Below are 23,902 nucleotides of genomic sequence, written 5' to 3' on the forward strand. Positions count from 1 at the left end.
GGTTAGTCGAGGTAATTGAGGTAATATGTACATGTAGGTAGAGTTATTAAAGTGAATATGCATAGATAATAAACAGAGAGTAGCAGCAGTGTAAAAAATGGGGGGGGGGGGGGGGGGGGTAATGCTGGGTAGCCATTTTATTAGATGTTCAGGAGTCTGATGGCTTGGAGCTGTTTAGAAGCCTCTTGGACCTAGACTTGGCGCTCCGGTACCCCGTGCTGTGCGGTAGCAGAGAGAACAGTCTATGACTGGGGTGGCTGGAGTCATTGACAATTTTTAGGGCCTGCCTGGTATGGCACCAGTGATGTACTAGGCCATACGCACTACCCTTTGTAGTGCCTTGCGGTCGGAGGCTGAGCAGTTGCCATACCAGGCAGTGATGCAACCAGTCAGGATGCTCTCGATGGGGAAGCTGTAGAACCTTTTGAGGATCTGAGGACCCATGCCAAATCTTTTCAGTCTCCTGAGGGGGAAAAGGTTTTGTTGTGCCCTCTTCATGACTGCCTTGGTGTGCTTGGACCATGTTAGTTTGTTGGTGATGTGGACACCAAGGAACTTGAAATTCTCAACCTGGTCACCTTCCACATATCTGCATTTAGATAAGATATTTACATCCAACATTTAATTGTGTACATGATTAGCTTTGTTTTGATCTTTCAGGTACCATCTTACATTTTAGTCATTTAGCAGACGCTCTTATCCAGAGCGACTTACAGTAGTGAATGCATACATTTAATTTTAATTTCATGCATTTTTTGTGGTCTGGTAGCCAGATATGGCTATATTGAAGTGTCAACTGAAAACATTCTCACTGCACTCAATAGTATTGGGGTGAAGCACTTTAGGTGAAAGGTCAACATCTTGATAAGGTGAGTTCAGTTGAAATGTCAGAACACAGACAGGGAGGATTACTTTGGTGAAAACTGCTGTCAAACAGCAGAGGGCAGTATAGACAAACAAGTACTAGAAGGTGATGATAGGCTGCTCCAGGCAGCGGTGTGCTTTAGGAGCATGCGGACTCCTCAGAGCGGTCAGGTAGGCTGTTTGGAGTGTTCATCCGACTGGATTAAAAAATGTATAAAATAATGTCCCCCCACTTCTAAAATCAAAGTTGCGCCCCTGGTCATAAGAGAACTTTTGGCAATTTGGCTGATCTTTTGCACATGCAAAGCACAATGCATGCAAGGAATAGGTTAGTAATCGAGGTAGACAGTATTAGGGAGCCAAGAATACTGGAGACATATTATGAATAATAAATCTATATAATTGCAAAATATACTGAACAAGAATATAAACACAAGATGTTAAGTGTTGGTCCCATGTTTAATGAGCTGAAATAAAACATGACCATTTTGCTGAGGAGTATTTCTGTCCGTAATAAAGCCTTTTGTGGGGAAAAACTCCTTCTGATTGGCTGGGCTAGGCTTCCCATTGGGTGGGCCTGGCTCCCAAGTGGGTGGGCCTATGCCCTTCATTGCCCACCCATGGCTGTGCCCCTGCCCGGTCATGTGAAATCCATAAGGCCTAATTAATTTATTTCCATTTGACTGATTTCCTTATATGAACTGTAACTCAGTAAAATCTTTGAAATTGCGTTTATATTGCGTTTATATTTTTTGTTGAGTATATTTTTTTGTCTGCATTGAGTTTGAAGTACAGTGTTTTTAATATACTTCAAATGTTGTTTAAAACAAACCCCACCAAAATCTTATAACGGATTTGGTACATATGGCACAATCAACAATAAAAAAGGATGCCGGGTAAAGCAGGACAGTCCAGCCAGTGTCATCTCTTGAAATAAGTATACCCCTATGGGCTATGGCAGAGAAGGAAGAGGAAGTGAGACATCCCACTACCCATTTTTTTCTGGTTCATACAGTCAATGAACTAAGCAGACCAGACCCAGCTGCTATGCAGAGTACCACAGTGTGAGTCATAATACCCATAAAACCTAGCGGTCAAACAGGGAAATGGTTCCAAAAATTTTTCCACTGTTCATTTTTCCCAAAGCGGATTTTAGAAACACTTAAAATAAGAGCTGTGTTTCGTGTGGGCTTTCCCTGGCGTGACGTTTTGATAACCTTGTAAATCTCTCTAGGACAAGGCGTGCCTCCATCTTGTCACTCCCCCACTGTTGTGAAAAATATTTTCTATGCTGTAGAAATGCATATTATTAATGTCTACATTCATTTTTTGCCACATGTATTTTATTACAGACACCATAATGCATACTTTTAAATTATATTATGTGAGCTAAACAAACAAAAAAACGTAATATGCATTTTTTCCCTTAAAGTATACATTTTGGAGATTACTAATGTTATTGTCCACACTACAACAAAAACATACTTAAATACATGTAATTCTGCCCTTGAAACATTTCATTGAAATACTGTAGAATTCCATTCATTCCTATGGAGGACTGCACCTTCTGGGGAGTGCCAATATGGCCGACCGGTGGCTTCAAAGCCACTCAATGAGAATTTGTTCTTAACTGACTTCCCTAGTTAAATAAAGGTTAAATAAAAAATATATATATAACAAATAAATGGCCAGGGTTTATATACATCATTGGAGCCACCACATTAAGCAGACCGGACCTGACAACTTTTTCAATGGTTAACGGTCCACATTGGGACATCTTCATTTTTTCCACTATCTTCGGCTGTGGCTCGAGGCTAGCTAGCAAGAAGGAGGGGATTAGATTAAACTGCCCGGGTTGAACCCGGCCAGAGAAGATGAGGACGAGAGAGACCCAACTCGGCGGATCATCTGTCTCCCTCCAGCAGGTGGCGTTTTTTCATTGTTTCGCTCACCAAGCAAGGAGTTTTTGTATGGCGGTCAATGAGTGTCGAATTTGGTCGACAAAAAATGTAATGGCTAATTTGCAACGTGAGGTCTATGTGAACAAATATACGTTTCAAAATGCTTAAGCTGTTACAAGTGTACTGATATAAATAGGACATGTGACATCCCGGCAACTTTGAGATTTTTTTTTTATATATCGAGATGGCTATTCATTATATCAATGTCAATGAGGCAAATAGCACAGCATCTCTCTCAAATGAATACCGGCGGTTGACGTCAACAACCCTCATCGATTATTCCAAAAAATATGACAATAATGAGATAAATCCACCAATCCAAAGAAAGGATAGGTGGGATCTAGACAGCCCGGAGTCGGTGAGGGAGGCGCGCCATGTTCAAATCATACTGTATTCTGCTCCGCTCTGTATGGGACGTCGTTTGGGTCTTTGCGTGTCAAAAAGGATCCATGTCAATTAACACTATTTGACGCGTTAAATAAGCTTTTAATTTGACACGTCACCAAGCCAAACGCCACCACTACTATCAGTAGCACTGCCAAAGCTGTACAAAAAAAGTCTGCAAACAAGTAAACACCGGCCACGAACGATGTATTTACAATACCGCGTTGGTAATAAAGTATTATTTGTTCGACTGCAACTTCTGGGGTAGCTAGCTTTAGCTTGGTACCAAGCTATCACCAATACAACCAGCCTGAAAACAATGACCAGTAGAAACTGCAGTCATTTTCATTATTCTTAGCAATGATTTAGGAATCATTGTGAGTAAGTATTAGCTAGGTAGCCACCTGTTGTTCGCCTATTGAAATTGAACTTCGGTTCATGAAAATAAATAACTAGCCAGCTACTTAACCGTGTTGCCCAAAGCTATAACGTTATAAGCAGCCAGCTAGCTTTATCAGGCTAGTGAGGCTCGACCAGACCGGGTTATGTGTTGTGAAAATAGACACAATAAGGAATAGACACAATAGTGTAATTTGCGGTTTGCCTTCAAAATACAAGTACCTATTTGAAAGTTATGCAGAAGGTTACAATTGGTGGAATCTTGCCATTAGATAATGTTAAACAAGGTTGTGACATAAAATACGAGTGATAGTGTAATCAATGTGTAATAACTACGTAAAAAATGTATGAACGCATTAAATTATTATGTGACGTGCAGTCATATTCAGGTCCTGATTGGTCAACAAGCTTATTTGACATGTCAAATAGTGTTATTTGACGTGTATCTTTTTTGACACGCAAAGACCCAAACGGCGTTCCATACCGCTGTCATATTGGTCACGTTCCTCTGCTCAAATATTGCATGCATCAACCAATGGTTGCATGCCACTTCATCGACTGTGCCGTCAGGCAACAGATTTCTATGCCGCGTTCAAAACAACTGGGAACTGGGAAATCTCCAACTTCCGAATTCAATGCATTCAAGCCAACTGGGAACTCTGGAAAAAAAGAGCTCAGACTGAGGAAAATAGCTTTGAATGGTTATCCAACTCGGAATTCCAAGTCGGGAACGGGCCTCTTTCTCAAGCTCCAACTTTCTGACCTGAAGATCACTGACGTCATGATTTGACCTTGTTTTTTTGTTTTGTTCCCAGTTGTCATGAAAGCACCACCACGTGGTTAGCTGATACATAAACTATCCAGGCATTGTAAAATCTGGAATGCGTTAGGAATTTCCGGTTATGTCAGTGTGTCTGGACGGTCTCTGCGGAGAAGATGGCGGAAGTGGATGCTAAATTCGAATCAAGCAGTGCGTCTAGCAAAGTAGGCGAAGACAAATGTTCTGAATGGACAACAGTAGTATCGAAAACTGAAACAAAAAGGAAATTGTCTTTAAATTGGAGTGGAGGATACGTGTATGGATGAAAATGAATCGCTTCTTGCTGAGATGCGTTTGTTGAGTAAGGATGCATATGTGGGAGACCGGTTTGAGGTGTTGAAAATGATGAACTATGTGCTTGGAAAAGTGGAGTCTGTCAGAGTGATCTTATTTTGATTAATTGTATTTCTAAAGAACAGAGGAAGATTGCAGTGGGCCAACATAAATGTTGTGTTTCGAACTTTGGAGTAGAGCACCCGTCAAAGGAGTCATCTTAGGCGTGATGACAGATATTCCGGTTGAATAGCTGAAGAGAATTCCAGGTGTAGTTGGTGCCCAGCGTCTGACCCGCTGGGTGAACGGAGAAAAAGAAGAAAGTCTGTCGGTCCTGTAGTTTTTTTGATAAAGAGCAAATATCTATGCATGTGAAGCTTGGTTATGTAAGACAAGCTGTAAGAGCACTTCTACCCCCAAACCACAAGACTCCTGAACACCTAATTAAATGGCTACCCAGACTATTTGCATTGCCCCCCCCCCTTTACACTGCTGCTACTCTCTGTTGTTATTATCTATGCGTAGTCACTTTAAATCTACCTACATGTACATATTACCTCAACTAACCGGTGCCCCCGCACATTGACTCTGTACCGGTACCCCCCTGTATATAGTCTGGCGATTGTTATTTTACTGCTGCTCTTTAATTACTTGTTACTTTAATTTCTTATTCTTATCCGTATTTAAAACTGCATAGTTGGTTAGAGGCTCGTAAGTAAGCGTTTCACTGTAAGGTCTACTACACATGTTGTATACGGCGCATGTGACTAATACATTTTGAAGTGTACGAATTGTAAATGATTTGTCCATGTTTGAAGTGTGTGCAGATGGACAGAGTATACTGAAGAACGATGTGTAGAAGGACGACAGGGTTGCAATTGTGGTGGGGATCATGATCCTGAGTTCCTGGAGTGCCCTGTAAGGGTGAAGGAGATTGAGGTGGCAAAAGTTAGGGCGGTCAATTGAATCTCCTGTGGAGGTGATTAAAAGAACTGAGAAAACAAGTGATGCTAGTGAAGATATGGTACTGGATGCACCACAGCCTGTAGTAAATGTTTGCTTACAGACAAAATATCCCAGGTGTGTTAAAAGGTGGATTTTGTTGCGTTCATTGCTATAGTTATAAACGGTACACCACAAGTCTCAAAGAAGTCTAAGAAACTGGACATTGTGGCTGCAGCAGAAAAGTTTTGGAGACTTTTTAAGGATTTTACATCTGAAGACTTGCAAAGGGTACTGGCGACAGAAGACCCGCCCTCCCAGGTTCCCCTTGAGTCTGTGTAGGGATCAGATCGGTTTTTATTTTTTAACTTAATCAAACGTCGTTTGATTTATTTTTTGGTAGGTTTATTTTCTTTCGTTTTGGGGGAAATCCTGTTTCCATCCCGCACAGTAGGTGGCGGGATGTACATTAAATCTTGTAATCGCAATATACCATAGAAGAAGTTCTGGCATGCGTTAGCATTGGGAAGTCAGGTAAAGCGTTTTTTATCAAAAGCTATTACTTTCACATGTAAAAACACGGAATCCTACTCATTACTACACGTTATTAATCTATGTCGCTTTTGTTTTGAGCCGACTTCGCCGTCGTCCAGAACAGGGCACTCTGCTCCAAATTGAATGCAATCAACGTTAACCCGGTTCACCAGGGGCATTAATCGAATCCCCTCAATGGCGGGGTGCGCGATGAAAACCGAGCCGCGGCTCTTATGCACAGTTCATTATCTAGCTTCACACGGGTCTTATTATCTGTGTCGATTGTAGGCTATGTGCTGCCGGTGAGAGAATAATCTATATTTTCTATTAAGTTGCCTTCTGTATTTAATGATATCTTTTCAGCGACATACAGAGGTTGTTTTCAGTTTACAGTCACTGTCAGAGCATGGAACCTTTGCGGAAAGAGGCGAAGGATAATCCATCGGCTACAGCTAATCTTCTGTCCAAGATTTTCTTCTGGTAAGGAAAGTACAGTAGCAGCAATGTTTGACAGCTACTGACCGACAAAGCCGACTAGGTTTTGACAGTTGCTATGAATGTTGAAGTGTGAATGACGCTTGCAGTATCCCTACGAGTATCCTACCAGCTCTGTTGCCATAGCCTTCTAGAGCGCAAGGACACGGACGACTACCGGTAGATAAGGTGCTCAGACAATGGCCTCATCACTACTTCTATGAAAGTTTAAAACATAACAACTGTCTGTCCACAGGGCTGTTTGGGTTGATTGCTGCGAGTGTGCCTAAAGTAAACATTTACATTTGAATGGATTATGGTACTTTGTTTATTACTCTAAAACGAATGGACAGAACATGCATTCAAATGTGTTTTAAGTGTAGGCCCTCTTTATGCTTGTGTGAATAACAAAAAAATCCAACATACTGTTTGTTATCCTCTAACAGTATAACTTTACATTAATTATTCATTATTTAACACTGAACTTTACATTCATTATTTACTGTATACATGTACTGTACATGAACACATACTTGTTCCTTATCACCAGCTGGCTGAATCCTTTATTCCGTATTGGCTATAAGCGGAGGCTAGAGGAACATGACATGTACAAAGTTCTCCCAGAGGATGGATCTGAGAGACTAGGAGAAGATTTACAGTGGTAAGTCACACCTTAATGCATTCCCGAGTGGCGCAGCGGTCTAGGCCACCGCATCTCAGTGCAAGAGGCGTCACTACAGTCCCTGGTTCTATTCCAGGCTGTATCACATCTGGCCATGATTTGGAGTCCCATAGGGCGGCGCACAATTGGCCCCAGCGTCGTCCGGGTTTGAGCGGGGTAGGCCGTCATTGTAATAAGAGTTTGTTCTTAACTCACTTGCCTAGTTAAATTAAAAAAATGCAACCAGACACATTCTGAGAGTTTGACGAGCGCAGTGAGTTGGATGCTGTTGTTTGAGTGTTACATTGCTATTATCTCTAGGTACTGGGATCAAGAAGTACAGAGGGCTGCTAAGGACCTGCGCACACCCAAACTAACCAAAGTCCTCATCGCGTGCTATTGGAGGTCCTATTCTGTCATAGGAATATTTACTCTCATTGAGGTACCACAAACACTGTCTGCAGGCATATACTTACAATTTTCACAGAGTAGCTTACCCATGAATATGTAACTGGTGTGAAATGGCTAGCTAGTTAGTGGTGTGTGCTAGTAGCATTTCAATCGGTGACGTCACTCTCTCTGAGACCTTGAAGTAGTTGTTTTTCCTCTCATCAGGAAATTATCAAAGTGATTCAGCCAGTACTTCTTGGGAAGCTCATCCAGTATTTTGAGAGCTATGACCCTGACAACATGGATGCTCTGTATGAGGCCTGTGGCTATGCTGCAGGCGTCTCCCTGTCCACCCTGGGTCTGGCTGCTCTGCACCACCTCTACTTCTACCACGTGCAGCGAGCCGGCATGAAGATCCGGGTGGCCATGTGTCACATGATCTATCGGAAGGTCAGTAACCTCCAGCTCTCAGATTAAAGCCTATTTAAACAGGGCCCTGAGTTGTTTTTTTTCTTCTTCTTTCTTGTCTAGTCACTACGGAAACACTCTTGGCTATTATGACAGGTCATTCAGCTAGTCATCAGCAATCCTTTAAATATCTTTACAGTGCATGTTTATCACGAGGCATACAAATTGACTGTTGCATGAATCTAAATACACACGGTCCTTTGATATCTCCAAAGGCCCTCTGTCTTAACAGCACAGCTCTGGGAAAAACCACCACTGGACAAATCGTCAACCTCTTATCCAACGACGTCAACAAGTTTGATGAGGTATGTGCTGAAAAGACACATTCAAGATATTTGCATATCAAATGACACTGCTCAATAACATACAGCTCTTCTCCCATCCTTCCACAGGTCACTATCTTTTTGCACTTCCTCTGGGTGGGTCCTCTACAAGCAGCAGCTGTGATGGTGTTGTTATGGTATGAGATCGGCCCATCATGCCTTGCAGGAATGGCCGTCCTGGTCTTCCTGATGCCTATACAGACTCTGTTCGGTCGCCTGTTCTCCTCTTTCAGGTACTGTACATGTACCATAATGTATCAATTCAAACTTTATTTGTCACATGCACTGAATACAACAAGTGTAGACCTTACTGTGAAATGTTTACTTACAAGCCCTTAACCAACAGTGCAGTTCAAGAAGAGTTAAGAAAATATTTACCAAATAAACTAAAGTAAAAAATAATAAAAAGTTACACAATAACAATAACGAAGCTATATAACGGGGGTACAGGTACTAAGTCGGTGTGCGGGGGTACAGGTTATAGTCGAGGTAATTTGTACATGTAGGTAGGGGTGAAATGATTATGCATAGATAATAAACAGCGAGTAGCAGCAGTGTAAAAACAAATGGAGGGGGGGGGGGGGGTGTCTGAACCAGTTTTGCGTTGTAAGTAGCTACGCATTTCATGTGTGGATACCTTGACACTGTGAAATAATAGTGGTGGAGGAGACTTTGATGCCTTTTTACTTTCATGCCATGGGTTTTACAAACTTGTCTGGTTTCTTACTTTATCCATGGGTGCTGTGTCCAGTTAGTCTGCTACTTGTTCCAGATCGGTTATTACTGTATGTCCAGGTCTCTTCATTTAAGTGTAGATCAATTGAGCTTTTGACCCCAGATGGTTCCTCTAGGCTGCGACATAGCCATACCTCCTTACCAATCTACAAGGTTGATTCATAATTATGGCCCAGTTTTACCAAGCTTTAGTTTAAATATCAGTTGAAACTCTAAAATGAAAGTCAAAGTGATGAATGAAACATCAGTGTGAAATGGGAAAAAAGATTTCTCCTGTCATCTGCTGAATGGCAAACATTGCACTGACCCGAATGCCTAGTTAAAAAAAAGTGATTTGTCTCTCACAATGTTTAGGGGTACAACTGCAGCCTTGACAGACAACAGAATACGCACAATGAATGAAGTGGTCTCTGGGATCCGGATCATCAAGATGTATGCCTGGGAGAAGCCTTTTGCAGCTCTGGTAGATGAAGTCAGAAGGTCAATTCTATTTGATTGACTTATTTTGTGTTTGATTTACATGGTTTACGACGATTGAGTCTGAATTGTGTAGCTTGAAGTCATATTTGAACTATTCAAACTCTATCAGAACAGTTCTACCATTTCCCCGTGCCTAATCAACCCTATTTTGCAATATGCATTACAAAGTGGATACTATCCCAATGCACAGTATTTCACATGTTGAAGTTTGTGGGAATGGGTGTCCTTATGCCTCTCAACTTGTATACATGAATTAAAGGTAGACTCAGCCATATGACGTAGATGCAGAAAGTAAACAGCATAGTGGGTAAAATTCCACAACAACTAAGAGCGTCGAAGCACGAGGCCCAACTTCTTTGCTGTTTTAGTCCCGCGGCTACTACGCTCTAACAGCAAGAAACGAATCTGTACGCATGTGCAGATACTGTGTGAGAGCGAAGTCTTGCATCTCGCTTATCTCATTATCTTGCGGTGCTGCTTTTGGCATCGTCATTTCGCTGAGTCTACCCTTAAGTCAGTCATCATCGTTAGCCTGGCCAGGCGTGAGGACCTGAGCTAGTCACAACCTGACAGTGTCCTGAGTTTGACTTGAAATGTGTTCGGTTAGTGTTTCTCAATCCTGGTCCTGGAGACCCAAAGGAACGCACATTTTTTGGGGGTCTTTTCCCCGCTGAGACGTTGCACGCATAAACCAATGGTTGCGTGCCACTCATCGACAGTGCCGTCGGGCACCAGATTGCTAGAAGACATGTTAGCTGATACGTAAAATACCTATTCTGTCATGCGTCAGAAACGTCTGAGCAGAGGAACACAACCTTTGTTTTTGCTGTAGAACTACACACGTGATTCTACAAATCAAGGGTTTGATGATGAGTTTATTACTGGGATCAGGTGTGTAATGCTAGGGGAGAAAAAAAAGGTCCCTAGGACCAGGATTAAAAAAAAAAAAAAAATTAAAGACCTCTTATACGACACACAAGTACACTCTTCATTCAACAGAATGTAATCTACTGCCAACCTTAGTCCCCCTATTCTAAGAGGGCACTTTAGACAGGATCAACACGTTTGTTCTAATATTAATACTGTAGGCTAAACTCAAGAGGTCAACATCAGATTTGTGGCCTAGCAGCCTTCTGCTCCTTAGGCATGGAACTCATAGAACTGTAATATCTTTGCAGCAAAACAAACATCTGAAAACCTCTCCCTCTCCTTGTACTTTCAGGAAGGAGATCTCCAAGATCATGAAGAGCTCTTACCTGAGAGGCCTCAACATGGCCTCCTTCTTTGTGGCCAGCAAGATCATCGTCTTCATCACCTTCACTGTCTATGTGTTGATGGGGAACAGGATCTCTGCCAGCCGGGTGTTTGTGGCCGTTTCTCTGTACGGGGCTGTGAGACTCACCGTCACCCTCTTCTTCCCCAATGCCATAGAGAAGGTCTCTGAGGCTTTAATCAGCATCCGCAGGATCAAGGTAAACGCTCTTGGATTATATTTCTCCTAGCTGCAGATCTAGTGATCAGCTTCCTCTTCCCCCAATATTCCATTCATGCAGCGGTGTAAGGTTTATTATGTGCTTAAAATGTGTGTGTGGCCAATCGGATCATTCCGTTTTTCTTTTTTTTTCTTTTTTCTCACAGAATTTCCTTGTGTTGGAGGAAGTTGGGTCGGCGCAGGATCTTGGACTCCCTGTGGCAGAGAAGAAGGATTGTATGGTGGAAATAAAGGATTTAATCTGCTACTGGGATAAGGTGGGGAAGCCTATTTCAGTATGGTTGTTTTGACCAAGACTCGAGCTGTTTCGGCATCACTAGAAAATAGTGCATGTACAAGCCTGCACTGGGATTTGATAGCATGCTCCCATCCGTTATTTACACATCCGTTATTTACACATACAACCCTCTTCAGTAAGGAGAGTTGACCTTAGATCTCAGGAAGGTGATGTCATGACGCAAATTACCAAGCAGTGTCTGCCTTGCTCTGTTGTACATAGGCCTAACCTTGAAGCTGTACGTGTACAGTAGCCTATGTACTGTAAGGATGTTGTTCACCCGCTCATGTTCCTCTGTGGTCCCTACAGGCACTAGACTCTCCGACGCTGCAGAACCTGTCTTTCACTTTGAGGTCAGAGCAACTCCTGGCTGTCATTGGACCAGTCGGGGCTGGAAAGGTCTGACTTTTTGTACTGTGAAAAGCTCACTACAAGTTAGAGATGAAGATGCATACAGTATGTGTTACAGGGCATATGGGGTAGTATTACTCAAAAACCTGAGAATATATCAATGATTATAAGAGCGAGGGTATTACCTTGCCTGTGTTTTTGTTCTTGACAGCTGGCTATGCTGAAAGCTTGACCTTAATCCTCATTAAACCCTTAAATGGGCAGTATGCCACTGCATTCCTTAATCGAATTACAATTTACTTTCTAGTCTTACTTCACACCTGGTAGTTGTGCTGCTTAATGCCATGTCTTAACTTCTGAAAGGCCCACTCAGAATGTTGCTGCTCTCCACTGCTGCAGGAATAAAAGGCAATTGAGGAGTAACAATATTCTGTGTGCGAGCCTCTCATTTCTTTATCCAAATATTATTTTTGCCCGGTTATCTCAATTGTGGGCTGTGCATATCACCGTCTTTTTCTTCATGTCTTTAATAACTTATCTCATATCTTAGTCCTCTCTACTCAGCACCATCCTGGGGGAGCTGACCCCGGATAAGGGCGTGGTCAAGTTCAAAGGTGAACTGACCTATTCATCCCAGCAGCCCTGGATTTTCCCAGGGACCATCAGGAGTAACATCCTGTTTGGCAAAGCGCTCCACCCTCAGAAGTATGAGAGGGTCCTCCGAGCCTGCGCCCTCAAGAGAGTAAGACTCTCATTGACAAATATCTATCGTCTGAATCCTTGCCTTTCTAGATGCAATATATCACTATAAACGTTCTGTGCACTGTGTGAATGTGATTGATTCCCCATGATAAGTGTCGTAGTCTGTTACTGTCTGTATGTGTAGGACATGGAGCTGCTGCCTGATGGGGACCTGGAGGTGATAGGGGACAGAGGAGCCACCCTCAGCGGGGGACAGAAGGCCCGGGTCAGCCTGGCCAGGTACGTCTCTCTCTGTCCTTTATATCCAACAGCGGAAGTGGAACACATCCTCTTTACATTACAAATGGGGTCAAGCGTTTTCCCTAGCCAGGTCATATGGTCAGGAAAACCGATTTTTGCTGTAATTATAATATATATGATGTATTGTTTTAAGTTAAACTTGTATTATAGCTGTTGTGTCATTGGTTAAAGTGAATGAAGCTGTGTATATATGTGTGCGTGTCCTTCCATCCCAGAGCGGTGTACCAGGATGCTGATATCTACCTGCTGGATGACCCTCTCAGTGCTGTGGATGCTGAGGTGGGGAAACACCTCTTTGAGCAGTAAGTCCTTGAGCAGCTGCAAACATTCCCACTAGCACAGCATCTCTCCCACATTCATTTGGAATACTTTGACAAAACCAGTAAGCATATTTCTAACATGGTTTGTTGTGCTGCTATCTGTCTATTTGCCTAGGTGTATCTGTGGCCTGTTGCGGAAGAAGCCGCGCATCCTTGTCACCCACCAGCTGCAGTACCTGAAGGCTGCAGACCAGATCCTAGTTCTGAAGGAAGTGAGTGTGTGTATATGCGTATGAGGCTCAAATGCTGTACCCTACCATCTCTATTCATGGGTTGCACATTTCGTCACTATTGTTTTTTTAAACATTTTGTTTAAGGATGACGCCTGGCTGAACGTTCTACTCGATGCATAGCAATGTCATCGTATTTTCAGGCCACTAGTGTAATTTAGACGAAACGGTCATAGGCCCCTGTTCAGAATGGCTGGGCATCTCTGGACTTTTGGGCACCAATATGGCTGCGGTGTCTGTAGAACATTCATAACAATGGCAACGACGTGGCGGAGGTGCAAACCATGAATAGCACAACTTGGTGAACACACCTCAGAGGGCTGACTAAGAATCTTCTTTCTTTCTAGGGTCACATGGTGGCGCGGGGTACGTTCACGGAACTCCAGGGCTCTGGATTGGACTTCACCTCGCTGCTGAAAAAGGATGAGGAGGACGAGGTGGAGGGGAAGGGGGGCACAGAGCCTGCCCCAGGCACACTCACCGGCTCCCCACACACCCTATCCCAGAGCTCTATGCCCTCTCTCTCTTCCTCCTCCATGCATTCTGTGATTGAGGGAGTGGACCAACCAGAGGTGGGTAACAGTGTAGTAACACCATCCCCCCCCACACATTTCTGTCTGATCCCCTGGGAGAGCACTCACCTTCCTGTTCTGTCTTGTTTGTCAGAAGAATGACAGGGGATCATACCTGAGGCAGCATCCCAAATGGCAACCTATTCCCTATTTAGTGCACTACTTTTGACCAAAGCCAATACTTTTGTCCAGCCTCTTCGGTGAGGCGCCTGGGAGTCCTGTCGGAGAAGAAGGAAACAAAGAACCTGATGGAGAGGCAGACGTGGAAGCATCTTAGTGAGATTGAGACGCCTCCATTACCCAGCATGCTACTCGAAAAATGTTCAATCATTGAACGAATTGAGAGCGAGGATCTCCTTCCAGAGGGACATCCGATTTGGCCTTCCTCCTACATCCAAATGGATTATATACAACCAGCGGGGTTTACAGTTCATTGAGCGAATTAGGAAGCTGACACTCTGGCAAGAACATAGGTGGTGGTGTCTGCTTTATTACCAATAACAAGTGGTGTGATGGGAAAACATACAGGAACTTGCAAGCTTCTCCACGGTTTTGTATATTCAATCACGCCTACAAACAAAGACTTGAGGGAAGTTCTGCTGGTCGTGTCTGTTTTTAAATGCTGGTCTGACCAGTCAGAATCCATGCTCCATGACTGTTTTGATCACATGGACTGGAATATGTTCCGGGGTGCCTCTGGGGGCTAAATCAATGAATACACAGTCACCGGATTCATTCAAAAAAATGCATCGATATGATACCGATTGTTTCTTTCAAAAACCGTGGCTTGATGGCAACCTTGTAGGGAAAAAGGAGAGCAATGCTGCTTATGAACACGGCAAGGAGACCGGGGACCATTGCATGGTTAAACAGTACAAATATGCCCTATGCAGATCGATCAAGATGGAGAGACACAAGTATAGGGACAATGTGGAGGAGCAATTCAGTGGGTCGGACATGAGGCGTATGTGGTAGGAGCTTCTAACGATCATGAACGGCGCCCTACCGGATGAACTAAACGCCTCCCGCGTCGAGCATAACGGTTCTGAACTGCCGAGGAGAGCCCCTGAGGACAACGAGGGCTACGTCCTCACGGTCTCCACAGAGGATGTATGGAAGTGTTAACCCTCGCAAGGCTGCCAGCCTAAATGGTATTCCTAGCTGCAGCCTCAGAGTATGTGCAGACCAGCTAGCTGTTGTGTTTTCTGAAAACTTCTCTCTGTAGTTCAGGCTATTATCCTCACCTTCTTCAAGATGTCCACTATCATCCCAATGCCCAAGAAAGGGAAAATAACTGAACTGAATTACTACTGACCCGTAGAAATCATTTCCGTCGCCATGAAGTGCTTTGAGAGGCTAGTCAAAGACCACATCATCTCCTCCCTCCCAGACACACTCGACCCTCTCTCTGACAGATCCACAGACAATCGCCATTGCACTGCACACTGCCTTTACCCACCTGGACAAAAGGAATGGATGTGTGAGGACGCTTTTCATCGACTACACCTCGGCCTTCAATACAATAGTGCCCTCTAAGCTCCTCACTAAGCTCACAACCCTGGGACTGAACTCCTTCCTATGCAACTGGGTCCTGGACTTCCTGATGGGCCGCCCCCAGGCAGTGAAGGTTGGCAACATTACCTCCTCCACACTGATCCTCAACACGGGGGCCCCACAAGGGTGCGTCCTCAGTCCCCTCCTATACTCCCTGTATACCCAAGACTGCGTGGCCTCACATAGTTCCAACTCCAAGTTCGCTGACGACACAACGGTAGTAGGCCTGATCACCAACAACAACTAGAAGGCTACAGAGGAGGTAGGCACTCTGACGACATGGTGCCAGGTAAACAACCTCTCCCTCAACATCAGCAATACAAAGGAGCTGATTGTGGACATCAGGAGGAACCAGGTTGGACATGCCCCCATCCTCATCAATGGGGCCACTGTGGAGACGGTCAAAAACCTTCAAGTTCCTCTCCGTACCCATCTCTGGTGAGCTGAAATGGTCAAAACAACGTGGTGAAGAAGGCACGGCAGTGACTCTTCAGCCTCAGGAGGCTGAAATTCGGCCTGTCCTCGAGGGCTCAAAGTGTTCAACAGGAGCACCATCGAGAACATACTGTCGGGCTGCATCACGGCCTGGTACGGCAACTCCACTGCCACTGACCGCAAGGCTCTATAGAGTGTGGTATGCTCAGCCGAACACACCTTTCACAGGAAGGCCAAGAAGATCATCAAGGACCTCAGCCACCCGAGCCACGGCCTGTTCTCTCTGCTTCAATCACTCAGACGCAGGCAGTATAAGAGTATCATGGCAAAAACTGTCAGACTGGCCAATAGCTTCTACCCCCAGACCATCAGGCTGCTGAATAGCCACGAGACAGCTACCTGCTTCCTTTCCCCCTTCTTCCCCCCCCCCGGACCTCCTACCCCTCATTCACTTCTCTTTTCTTTTACCTGAACTGTTGGAGCTCGGAGCGTAAGAATTTCACTGTACCCTGCGACTACATCTGATAGCCTGTGACTAAAACTCATCTAATCTGCTGTAGTTAAAACATTTGTCTGCTGCTTCCTCTTTTCTCCCACTAGAGAGCAGTAGATGGTCTCACTTGATCTACCATCACAGTGGGCCTTCATCAGGGTTCCCCAACTGGCCGGCAGATTTGGCCCCTGCTGGACATAGCAGGCTGTAAAAACACTAGCAAATCAGCTCCAAGTGATTTCAGTTTTGGATATCCGTTCCAAAGTATTCCCACGCATAATAGAGATCTATGTGATACATTTGTAAGCTAAGCAAGGTTTGAAATTGTTTTAGTCAAATATTATAGCTTGTCAATCTTCTTGCGGTCGATTTGCAGTCTACAAATTATTTCCAATTATGTTCTGGTCCCCTGATCATCTGCTCAAGAACAAAATTGTCACGCGGCTGAGTCTTTTTGATTATTCCTGGTCTACATGTACAGAGTAACAATCATTTCCATTACTATTTGTGTGTTTTTTTTTTAGCCAGTGCAACACATGTTGGAGGAGAGTCGTTCAGAGGGATCCATCGGTCTCCATCTTTATCTGAAGTACTTCAGAGCAGGTGCTAATGTCCTGGTTCTCCTGGCCCTAGTTTTCCTTAACCTGCTGGCACATGTGAGTGGCTTTTACACTACACAGTGAAGGTATTTTAATGTAGCAATAAAACAAAAATCACAAGTTGGCTATTGAACATTTTCTAACGTACAGTAGGAGATCTGTGTGAATGTAAGGAATAATGTGGAAGGTAGAACTAATGTGCTTTTTCATATATATTTTCAAGATCACATATATTCTACAGGATTGGTGGCTTGCTTACTGGTGAGAAATTCAATGTTTTGATTCCGTTAATACCTAAGTTCAGTTGCTGAATTTGTCCCAAAAATGATATTGAGTTAACACCATAACCTGTTTGCTTACAAATGAATGAAATAATTGGTCAGAACCATTTGAGCGCTCATGGTTGATTGGTCTTATGAAATACCATTGTTTTTATGATCCCGATCGATGGCGTTTTTTGTGGACTTTGATGTGTTGCCGTTCAGGCTGACCTTTTTATCCCAGGTTAGGAACATATTGCTTTGTACCCTGCCTCCAGATTTCTGCTTTCTTCTATTGATGACTTTGTGGCTTTGATTCCTCTGTGCCGGGCAGGGCCTCTGAACAGGAGCATCTCAATGTGACGGAGCCCATCCACAATGGCAGCAGTGCCACTCAGCAGCTGGACCTTGACCTTTACTTGGGTGTTTACGCAGGTGAGGCACAGTGAGCTCAGCTCCCTTTGTCTGCCACTGAGGCTCCGCACAACCCAGCCATTCACTGAGCACATCCCCGGGCTTTGGCTGGAGCCCAAGGCCTTCAAGGCCCAGTGTCTGTACTCTGTGTGTACGGGCCTCAGCTGCTAGGGAAGATAGGAGTGTTTTTCTTGTCTTCAAGAGTTGGATTGCTCTTAGGTCTGATGTGATTGTCTTCCCATGACTCCTCACCTCTTCAGTTTTCCCCTCAGCCTGTGTTTGCAATCGCTATTGGCAGCTCAGCCTTCAAGAATGAAAAGTGAATCACTGAGGGAGAGATTGTAGTGGAATATAGCCCCATTTGGAGTTTTCAGTCCCAACAATGGTGCAGTGAAGTGAACAGTTGACCTACTTGGAGAGGGGAAAAGTACTAATGTACTCTCCTGATGTATTTGTATCTTTTTGTACCCTGTTCTGTTTGTGTGTAGGTTTAACAGGGGCCACCATCATATTTGGCTTCCTGCGTAGTCTTGTGTTCTTCAACGTCCTGGTGAACTCAGCCCAGACCCTCCACAACCGCATGTTCACCGCCATCCTCCGCACCCCTGTCCGCTTCTTTGACGTCAATCCCATTGGTAAGGGACCCGGCCATCTCAATGTTATACATTTCTTCAAGGACACACAGTATAACCACATCTGTTAAAACCACAACGGGCCAGTTCATGTTTCAAGGCGAGATGCCATCCTTACCTATTTAGTTTTAAAAGTACAGTAGGTTTGCTTACATTCTGAGTCCTCTTAAATAACCATTCTGCCCACTAGAGTGCAGACTATTCCTGGGACATACCAGCTTCTCCATTGGCTTACATATACAGTAGGCTAGATGCACACCTATGTCTGTCCCCACTTTACAACTGCTCTCCACTGAGGTAAACACAAAAAAAAACGCTTTTAGACAATTGATTTATATCTGTTTAAAATTCAAAATGTTTGATTTGATTCAGAAATCAAATACATGCACTATTCTTTAGTAATATTGTGTTATTAATCAATCTAAAGAAATCGTTCACGTATACCTGCTAGATATGGTTCCAATTCCTGGGTGACTATCACGGGCTTATCTTGACTTTAAAGAGCTGATTGTCACTTGTTAGTTATATGGGCAGTGTTTAGGGGTTAAGGACAATGCTGTCTATTTGGGACATCCCAGAGTTGATTTTTGTTTCAAAGAACTGCTTCATATAAACTGTAATCATAAAACCAATCACCCAAGAGTTCAATTGTGAGTCAAAATGCATGTGAAATAAGTCTGTGTTTAGGTGTGACGTCTTTTGAAATGATTGAGAAGAGGGTTATCTATTAACCGTGAGCGCGAACCAAAAAGCAAACAGTGATATTGAATGAATACTGTTTGCTCTAGGTCTTGGACAGAGTGTGGTATTTGAACGACAGAGCTGAGCAAATACAAGGCCAATTGAACTGTATCAGAAATCTTTGTTTATTTAATTAGCTTTGTAGGCTGGAGCTGTTTGGACAGAGTGGAGTGGGCAGATGGACATGAGTTTAAAACTGAGTCAACACTAGAACTAAGATGACCCGCTCTGAAGGACACTTCTTCCTTATCTTCACGTAACAAGGCTGCTTCACAATACGGCTCCATAAAAAAAGACCGTTTCAACAAGTCTACCTAAAATTGTGGAAATTGATTTTTTTCCCCCATTTTTTTTTTTTCTTTTTCAATTTGACAATTCATCTGAAAGTTGTTGATGTTTCTGTGGTAAATGTACGTTTTATGTATTTTCTCATTGCCCTTTTTCGTTCATAACCCAGATCAAATGTCATGGGCCACTTTGATAACTACTCTTTTTCTATGCCATTGTTCACCTGTCGGCACATAATTACTCAGGCTAATCTCTCCATAGTGACATGCATGTACAGCACAATCAGCACGGTTGAGCATTTTCAGCACGAAGGAAACATGGCAGTATAATGAGTCATAATAAGATGGTAGCAAAACTACAAGTATGATTTGAGGGTGCTTTTTGGTAGCGTTGTGGTTTCGGCATTAGAAGTGTGTGATGCAGGTTTCTTTAGGACGTTGCGTTTGGAGCAAACAGTGTGGGGTCTTAATCTTTTGGGTTTTGTTTTTGCTGCTGCCGTTCTGTTGTGTGCTCGTCTACCTGACGGCTTATCTGGGCGTGTACCTCCCTGGTAATCTACACATAGGAGGAGCACAAACAGTTTGAATAATGTAATCATCTGTTTAATAGCGCAGTAAAGGAGAGGCTTAACAGATGCTGCTATCTGATTACTGTTGTGTTGCTATCAGTAACCATTGATGGACCGGTCCAATCCTTCCAGCTTCAGCCCTAGACTGGAAAACACTCCAGTATGTCTGACTGGATTCAGATCAGACACAACCTTTTTCTATTAGAATATAGGTTCTCCTGTGGGCTTGCCCCCCCCCCCTAAAATAAAATGCTATTGACAACCTATCAAACCACCACAACATAACATATCTCTGCCTTTTTGAATGTCATTTCTACAGTTTGTCTTTATCTGTTATGAAGTCTTCTGAATCATGCTGTAATTCTGAAGCAGGTACTCCCCTTGAATTAATAGAACAGACAATAGACAGAGCTATTGTCATCAGGGGTATTGTCAGCGCTGGTATTACTGTCTCTCTCGCTGTTGTTTTTTTCTCCCAGACTTGGTCTGTGTGACTTTCCCTTGTGTTGCCAACAAAGTGTGAGTGATGCATGCGTTGTTAAGGATTTGACAACTGTTTACACTTGTAAGTGATGTGTGCTGCTGCTGAACAGGCCCTGTGTTTGATACGTTATTGGCTGCCATACAGTCTGACTGGGAGTTAAACATTACCACTGCACAGAAGTCTGTCTTGCGATAGATGTGGTTTGTATAACAATTTAACTAATCGATGGCGGATTATGATTGATGGATAGCTATTGTAGATAGCCGTTGTAGCTCCGCAATACTGTTTGGCTAAATGACTTGCTAGGCTTTTTTTTTTCATATTATACAAAGTTATTGGATTGTTTGACAATTTTATGATGCCTCGACAGATTTAGTCGGTTATGATGCATAAAACGACATTTGAACTTTCACCGAACGTTCCAGATATAACACGCTAGATATTTTTTTTTTCAATATGATACTTATGAACGTGTCTGTTCCATTGAAAGCAGCATCATAGAGCAGTGGACGTGTTGAGCTGATGTTGATCCCTTTAATTTAGTGTCGTTGAGTGGGCCCCCCCCCAGCCCCCCCGCCCAGGCCGATCAGCACAGTCCCATAGTGAGGTACCAACGGTCATCACTCACACGTACATGCATTCAGGCAACACACACACTCATGTAAATACACACACACACACACACTCCCCCCTTTAACCTCTACCCTCACTTATCAGCCAAGATAGTTCACCTCAGCACCAGGTGTCAGTGTCTGTTGACACAGGGAAACGTCAATACAATGTCTATGTAACGACGGGACAATCTAATTGTCTACGGAGGCAATGTTTTTAATGTCTATATTTGTGGCTCCGGTATCGGTGTATGAGAGAAGTGGTGAAAGTGCTGCAGAGAGTACGATGATATCGGAGTGTGCAAATTGAATGTGGAGATGGAGCCGTGTGTGTGTGTGCACTGTGGCTGATATAGCTCCCCTTCGCTCACCACTTCCACTATTTAATTGCATGAAAGGGAAGTGGAGGAGATTGCAGGACCCTGGCGGTGTGAGCGGAGAGAATGGATTTAGAATGTATTAGTATTGGCAGCAAGGTGCCGGCGGTGGGGTGGGGAGGCGGCCCCGGCCCCCAGGCCTCTGGGCCTTCGCAAGAGTTCAGGTGAGTTGTAGCCCACCACCTCAGCAGCCTCCAGCCCCAGCAGCAGTCAGCCCGCTCCCCAATTCCCCTGCATTATCGCTTCCGCCTCAGTGAAAGGCCGGCCCAACAGCAGCGGGGCCCACACATGGAGTGGCTCGTAGTGGCCCCCTTATCTAGATGTTTACAGGGAACAGCGATTTGCCACACACCCTGCTCCAGCTCCAGACCCCACTGTTCCACTGCTTCAACTCTGATCGGAGAGCCCTGCCCGCCTAATGTCTCCACCCAAGGGGCCGCTACCTCGGTCGGAAAGGCCTGACATTTCGCCAGCCCCTCCCCAAAAAAGGGGTGCAAATCACCCCTGGAGACTAACGCCATGAGAAATGGTTTGATATTAATGCTGCTGATATCCTGAAATGTCTATCCCCCTCCACCACACAATAGGTGATATTGTTGACAGCAACCAGTCGTGATTGACGCTATTGTTCCGGACCTGTCTTACCTCATAGGCATTTCCATGCACTGAATGTCTTTGTGTAACTGTATCCCTGAAATGGATCTTACCTATAGTTTGTGGAGGGATGTCAACTGTATCACAGTTGAAAAGGCGAGATGCTAGTAAAACAGCTGATTTGCTCTGTGATGCTCTCTGGCGTGTACCCCCTGAAACCATGGTATGATGTAACTCGGGGTAATGTATCATTTTTCTGTACGCTTTGTTTGCTGGATTCACATGGATTTAGGTCATCTATGGCTTAGACAGTAACATTATACATGCATTATAGGCTCTTCCACAAACACAGTTTGACAAATAATTCACCCCCCCCCTTCCTGTTTCCAGAAGAAAGCGGAGAGACTAGGAAAATAACAGTCAGCCGCGTTACTTCCCCCTTGGCTTGAGCCCTCCCCTCAGGAAGTCTGCATGCTAAAGGGCCACTCACACTGTGAATAAGATTAGTCTGCCTCCAAGTGTACAACATGCTTACGCCACTTGACTTTGAATCAGCGCTGATTTGGAAGCATTGCTGGGTTGTAAGGGGGAATAATGCTCCGGCTGAGTTTATGCAATGGCTGTTATGAAAAGCCCTGGCCTCGTCTGCATGCATGTTTTTAGGCGGGAGCGGGGAGCGGCAGCGGTGGTTTTGGATAAAGCTGTAAGCTGCTTACGTCCGTGGAGAGTAGTGATTACAGGCCCACCACCATGGGACCCTCTGGGAACCGCCGAGACAACTTTTAGGTCACCTCCACATCCCGCCAAACCTCCCCTCCATTCTCCCTGCCTTCCTATAGTCAGCTAGTTCCCTCCTGGCTGCTCTAACTGAGATGGCAGTGTGTTGTTAGAGAATGAAGCTCACTACAGGGAGCTGAGGCCAGCCTTGCGTACTCCATTTATGAACCAGATACTACTACACGGGCTGTTGCGGTGACCGTATTACCGCCACACCGGCGGTCACGAGTCATGACGGCAGTCAAATTCCACATGACCATTTAGTCACGGTAATTAGGCATCTCCAAGCTCTGATGCTGCTGCTGGTCATTAGTGGCCTACCAAACTGGAGTATAGCCTACCTGGCTGGCATGAAAATATGCCAGGGGGAAAAGCATCCCCCATTCGCTATTTAAGTGCATAGACGACATGTATTTTTTCCAGCTGCCCCTGTTTCGATACAGGTGCATGGTAATGGTCCATTCTAAATCAAAACAAATGTCACACATATATTATTTAGTATATGTAAAGATTAAATCAAGAATAGTCTGATGGTTGACAATATTAGCCTATCACTTGTGAATGGTGCCCAGCATAAGAAACAATGCCTTTTGTTTTATTGCGACTTGTTCGAATCATAGTCGCACACCTCATGTAGCCTAGCCCATAGGCCTATATGTTTTAATAAGGTTTATATCACAACTAAAGTGCCCAAATAACTCCTTTAAAATTAAGCACATTACTCCGCTTTACAAGGGGTGTAGAGGCTAACGGGGGGTGTGTGTGTGTGTGTGTGTGTGTGTGTGTGTGTGTGTGTGTGTGTGGTGTGTGTGTGTGTGTGTGTGTGTGTGTGTGTGTGTGTGTGTGTGTGTGTGTGAGTGTGTGTGTGTGTGTGTGTGTGTGTGTGTATATATAAGCAGCGGGTGAATTTCAAGTTTGGGGAAGGTAATTTTCACCATACAAATTCACCTTTTTTATAGTAAAAGCATTACATGCGTAATTGCATTTGCGTTCACTTTTGATAATGGTGTTTTCCGCTAATGGAACATTTGTGCTTATATCCTACTACAATGTGTGCATTGCTGCGCTTATAATGTGAAGAAATAGCCTAATAGCTTATCAACATTTTAAGCTAAACATTATG

The 23,902-nt window shown here is 44.1% G+C and overlaps 1 protein-coding gene across 1 annotated transcript in view; it reads left to right on the forward strand.

The window, feature by feature from the left end:
- Window positions 1-4,298: 4,298 nt before the first annotated feature.
- The window catches only part of LOC106586269 (ATP-binding cassette sub-family C member 4), a 48,545-nt gene continuing 28,941 nt past the window's right edge, over window positions 4,299-23,902 (forward strand). The window contains exons 1-19 of the mRNA XM_014173388.3: window positions 4,299-6,657; window positions 7,202-7,312; window positions 7,634-7,754; window positions 7,928-8,152; window positions 8,386-8,475; window positions 8,563-8,726; window positions 9,583-9,708; window positions 10,931-11,180; window positions 11,347-11,457; window positions 11,787-11,876; window positions 12,379-12,570; window positions 12,715-12,809; window positions 13,046-13,132; window positions 13,266-13,362; window positions 13,728-13,952; window positions 16,959-17,090; window positions 17,257-17,294; window positions 17,628-17,728; window positions 18,196-18,342. Of these exons, the coding sequence (XP_014028863.1) occupies window positions 6,584-6,657; window positions 7,202-7,312; window positions 7,634-7,754; window positions 7,928-8,152; window positions 8,386-8,475; window positions 8,563-8,726; window positions 9,583-9,708; window positions 10,931-11,180; window positions 11,347-11,457; window positions 11,787-11,876; window positions 12,379-12,570; window positions 12,715-12,809; window positions 13,046-13,132; window positions 13,266-13,362; window positions 13,728-13,952; window positions 16,959-17,090; window positions 17,257-17,294; window positions 17,628-17,728; window positions 18,196-18,342 (2,476 nt within the window). The 5' untranslated portion in view covers window positions 4,299-6,583. The remainder of the gene's footprint in view (window positions 6,658-7,201; window positions 7,313-7,633; window positions 7,755-7,927; window positions 8,153-8,385; window positions 8,476-8,562; window positions 8,727-9,582; window positions 9,709-10,930; window positions 11,181-11,346; window positions 11,458-11,786; window positions 11,877-12,378; window positions 12,571-12,714; window positions 12,810-13,045; window positions 13,133-13,265; window positions 13,363-13,727; window positions 13,953-16,958; window positions 17,091-17,256; window positions 17,295-17,627; window positions 17,729-18,195; window positions 18,343-23,902) is intronic.

Source organism: Salmo salar, chromosome 25, assembly GCF_965601325.2.
Source record: "Salmo salar chromosome 25, fSalSal1, whole genome shotgun sequence".
NCBI classification, from domain to species: Eukaryota; Metazoa; Chordata; class Actinopteri; order Salmoniformes; family Salmonidae; genus Salmo; species Salmo salar.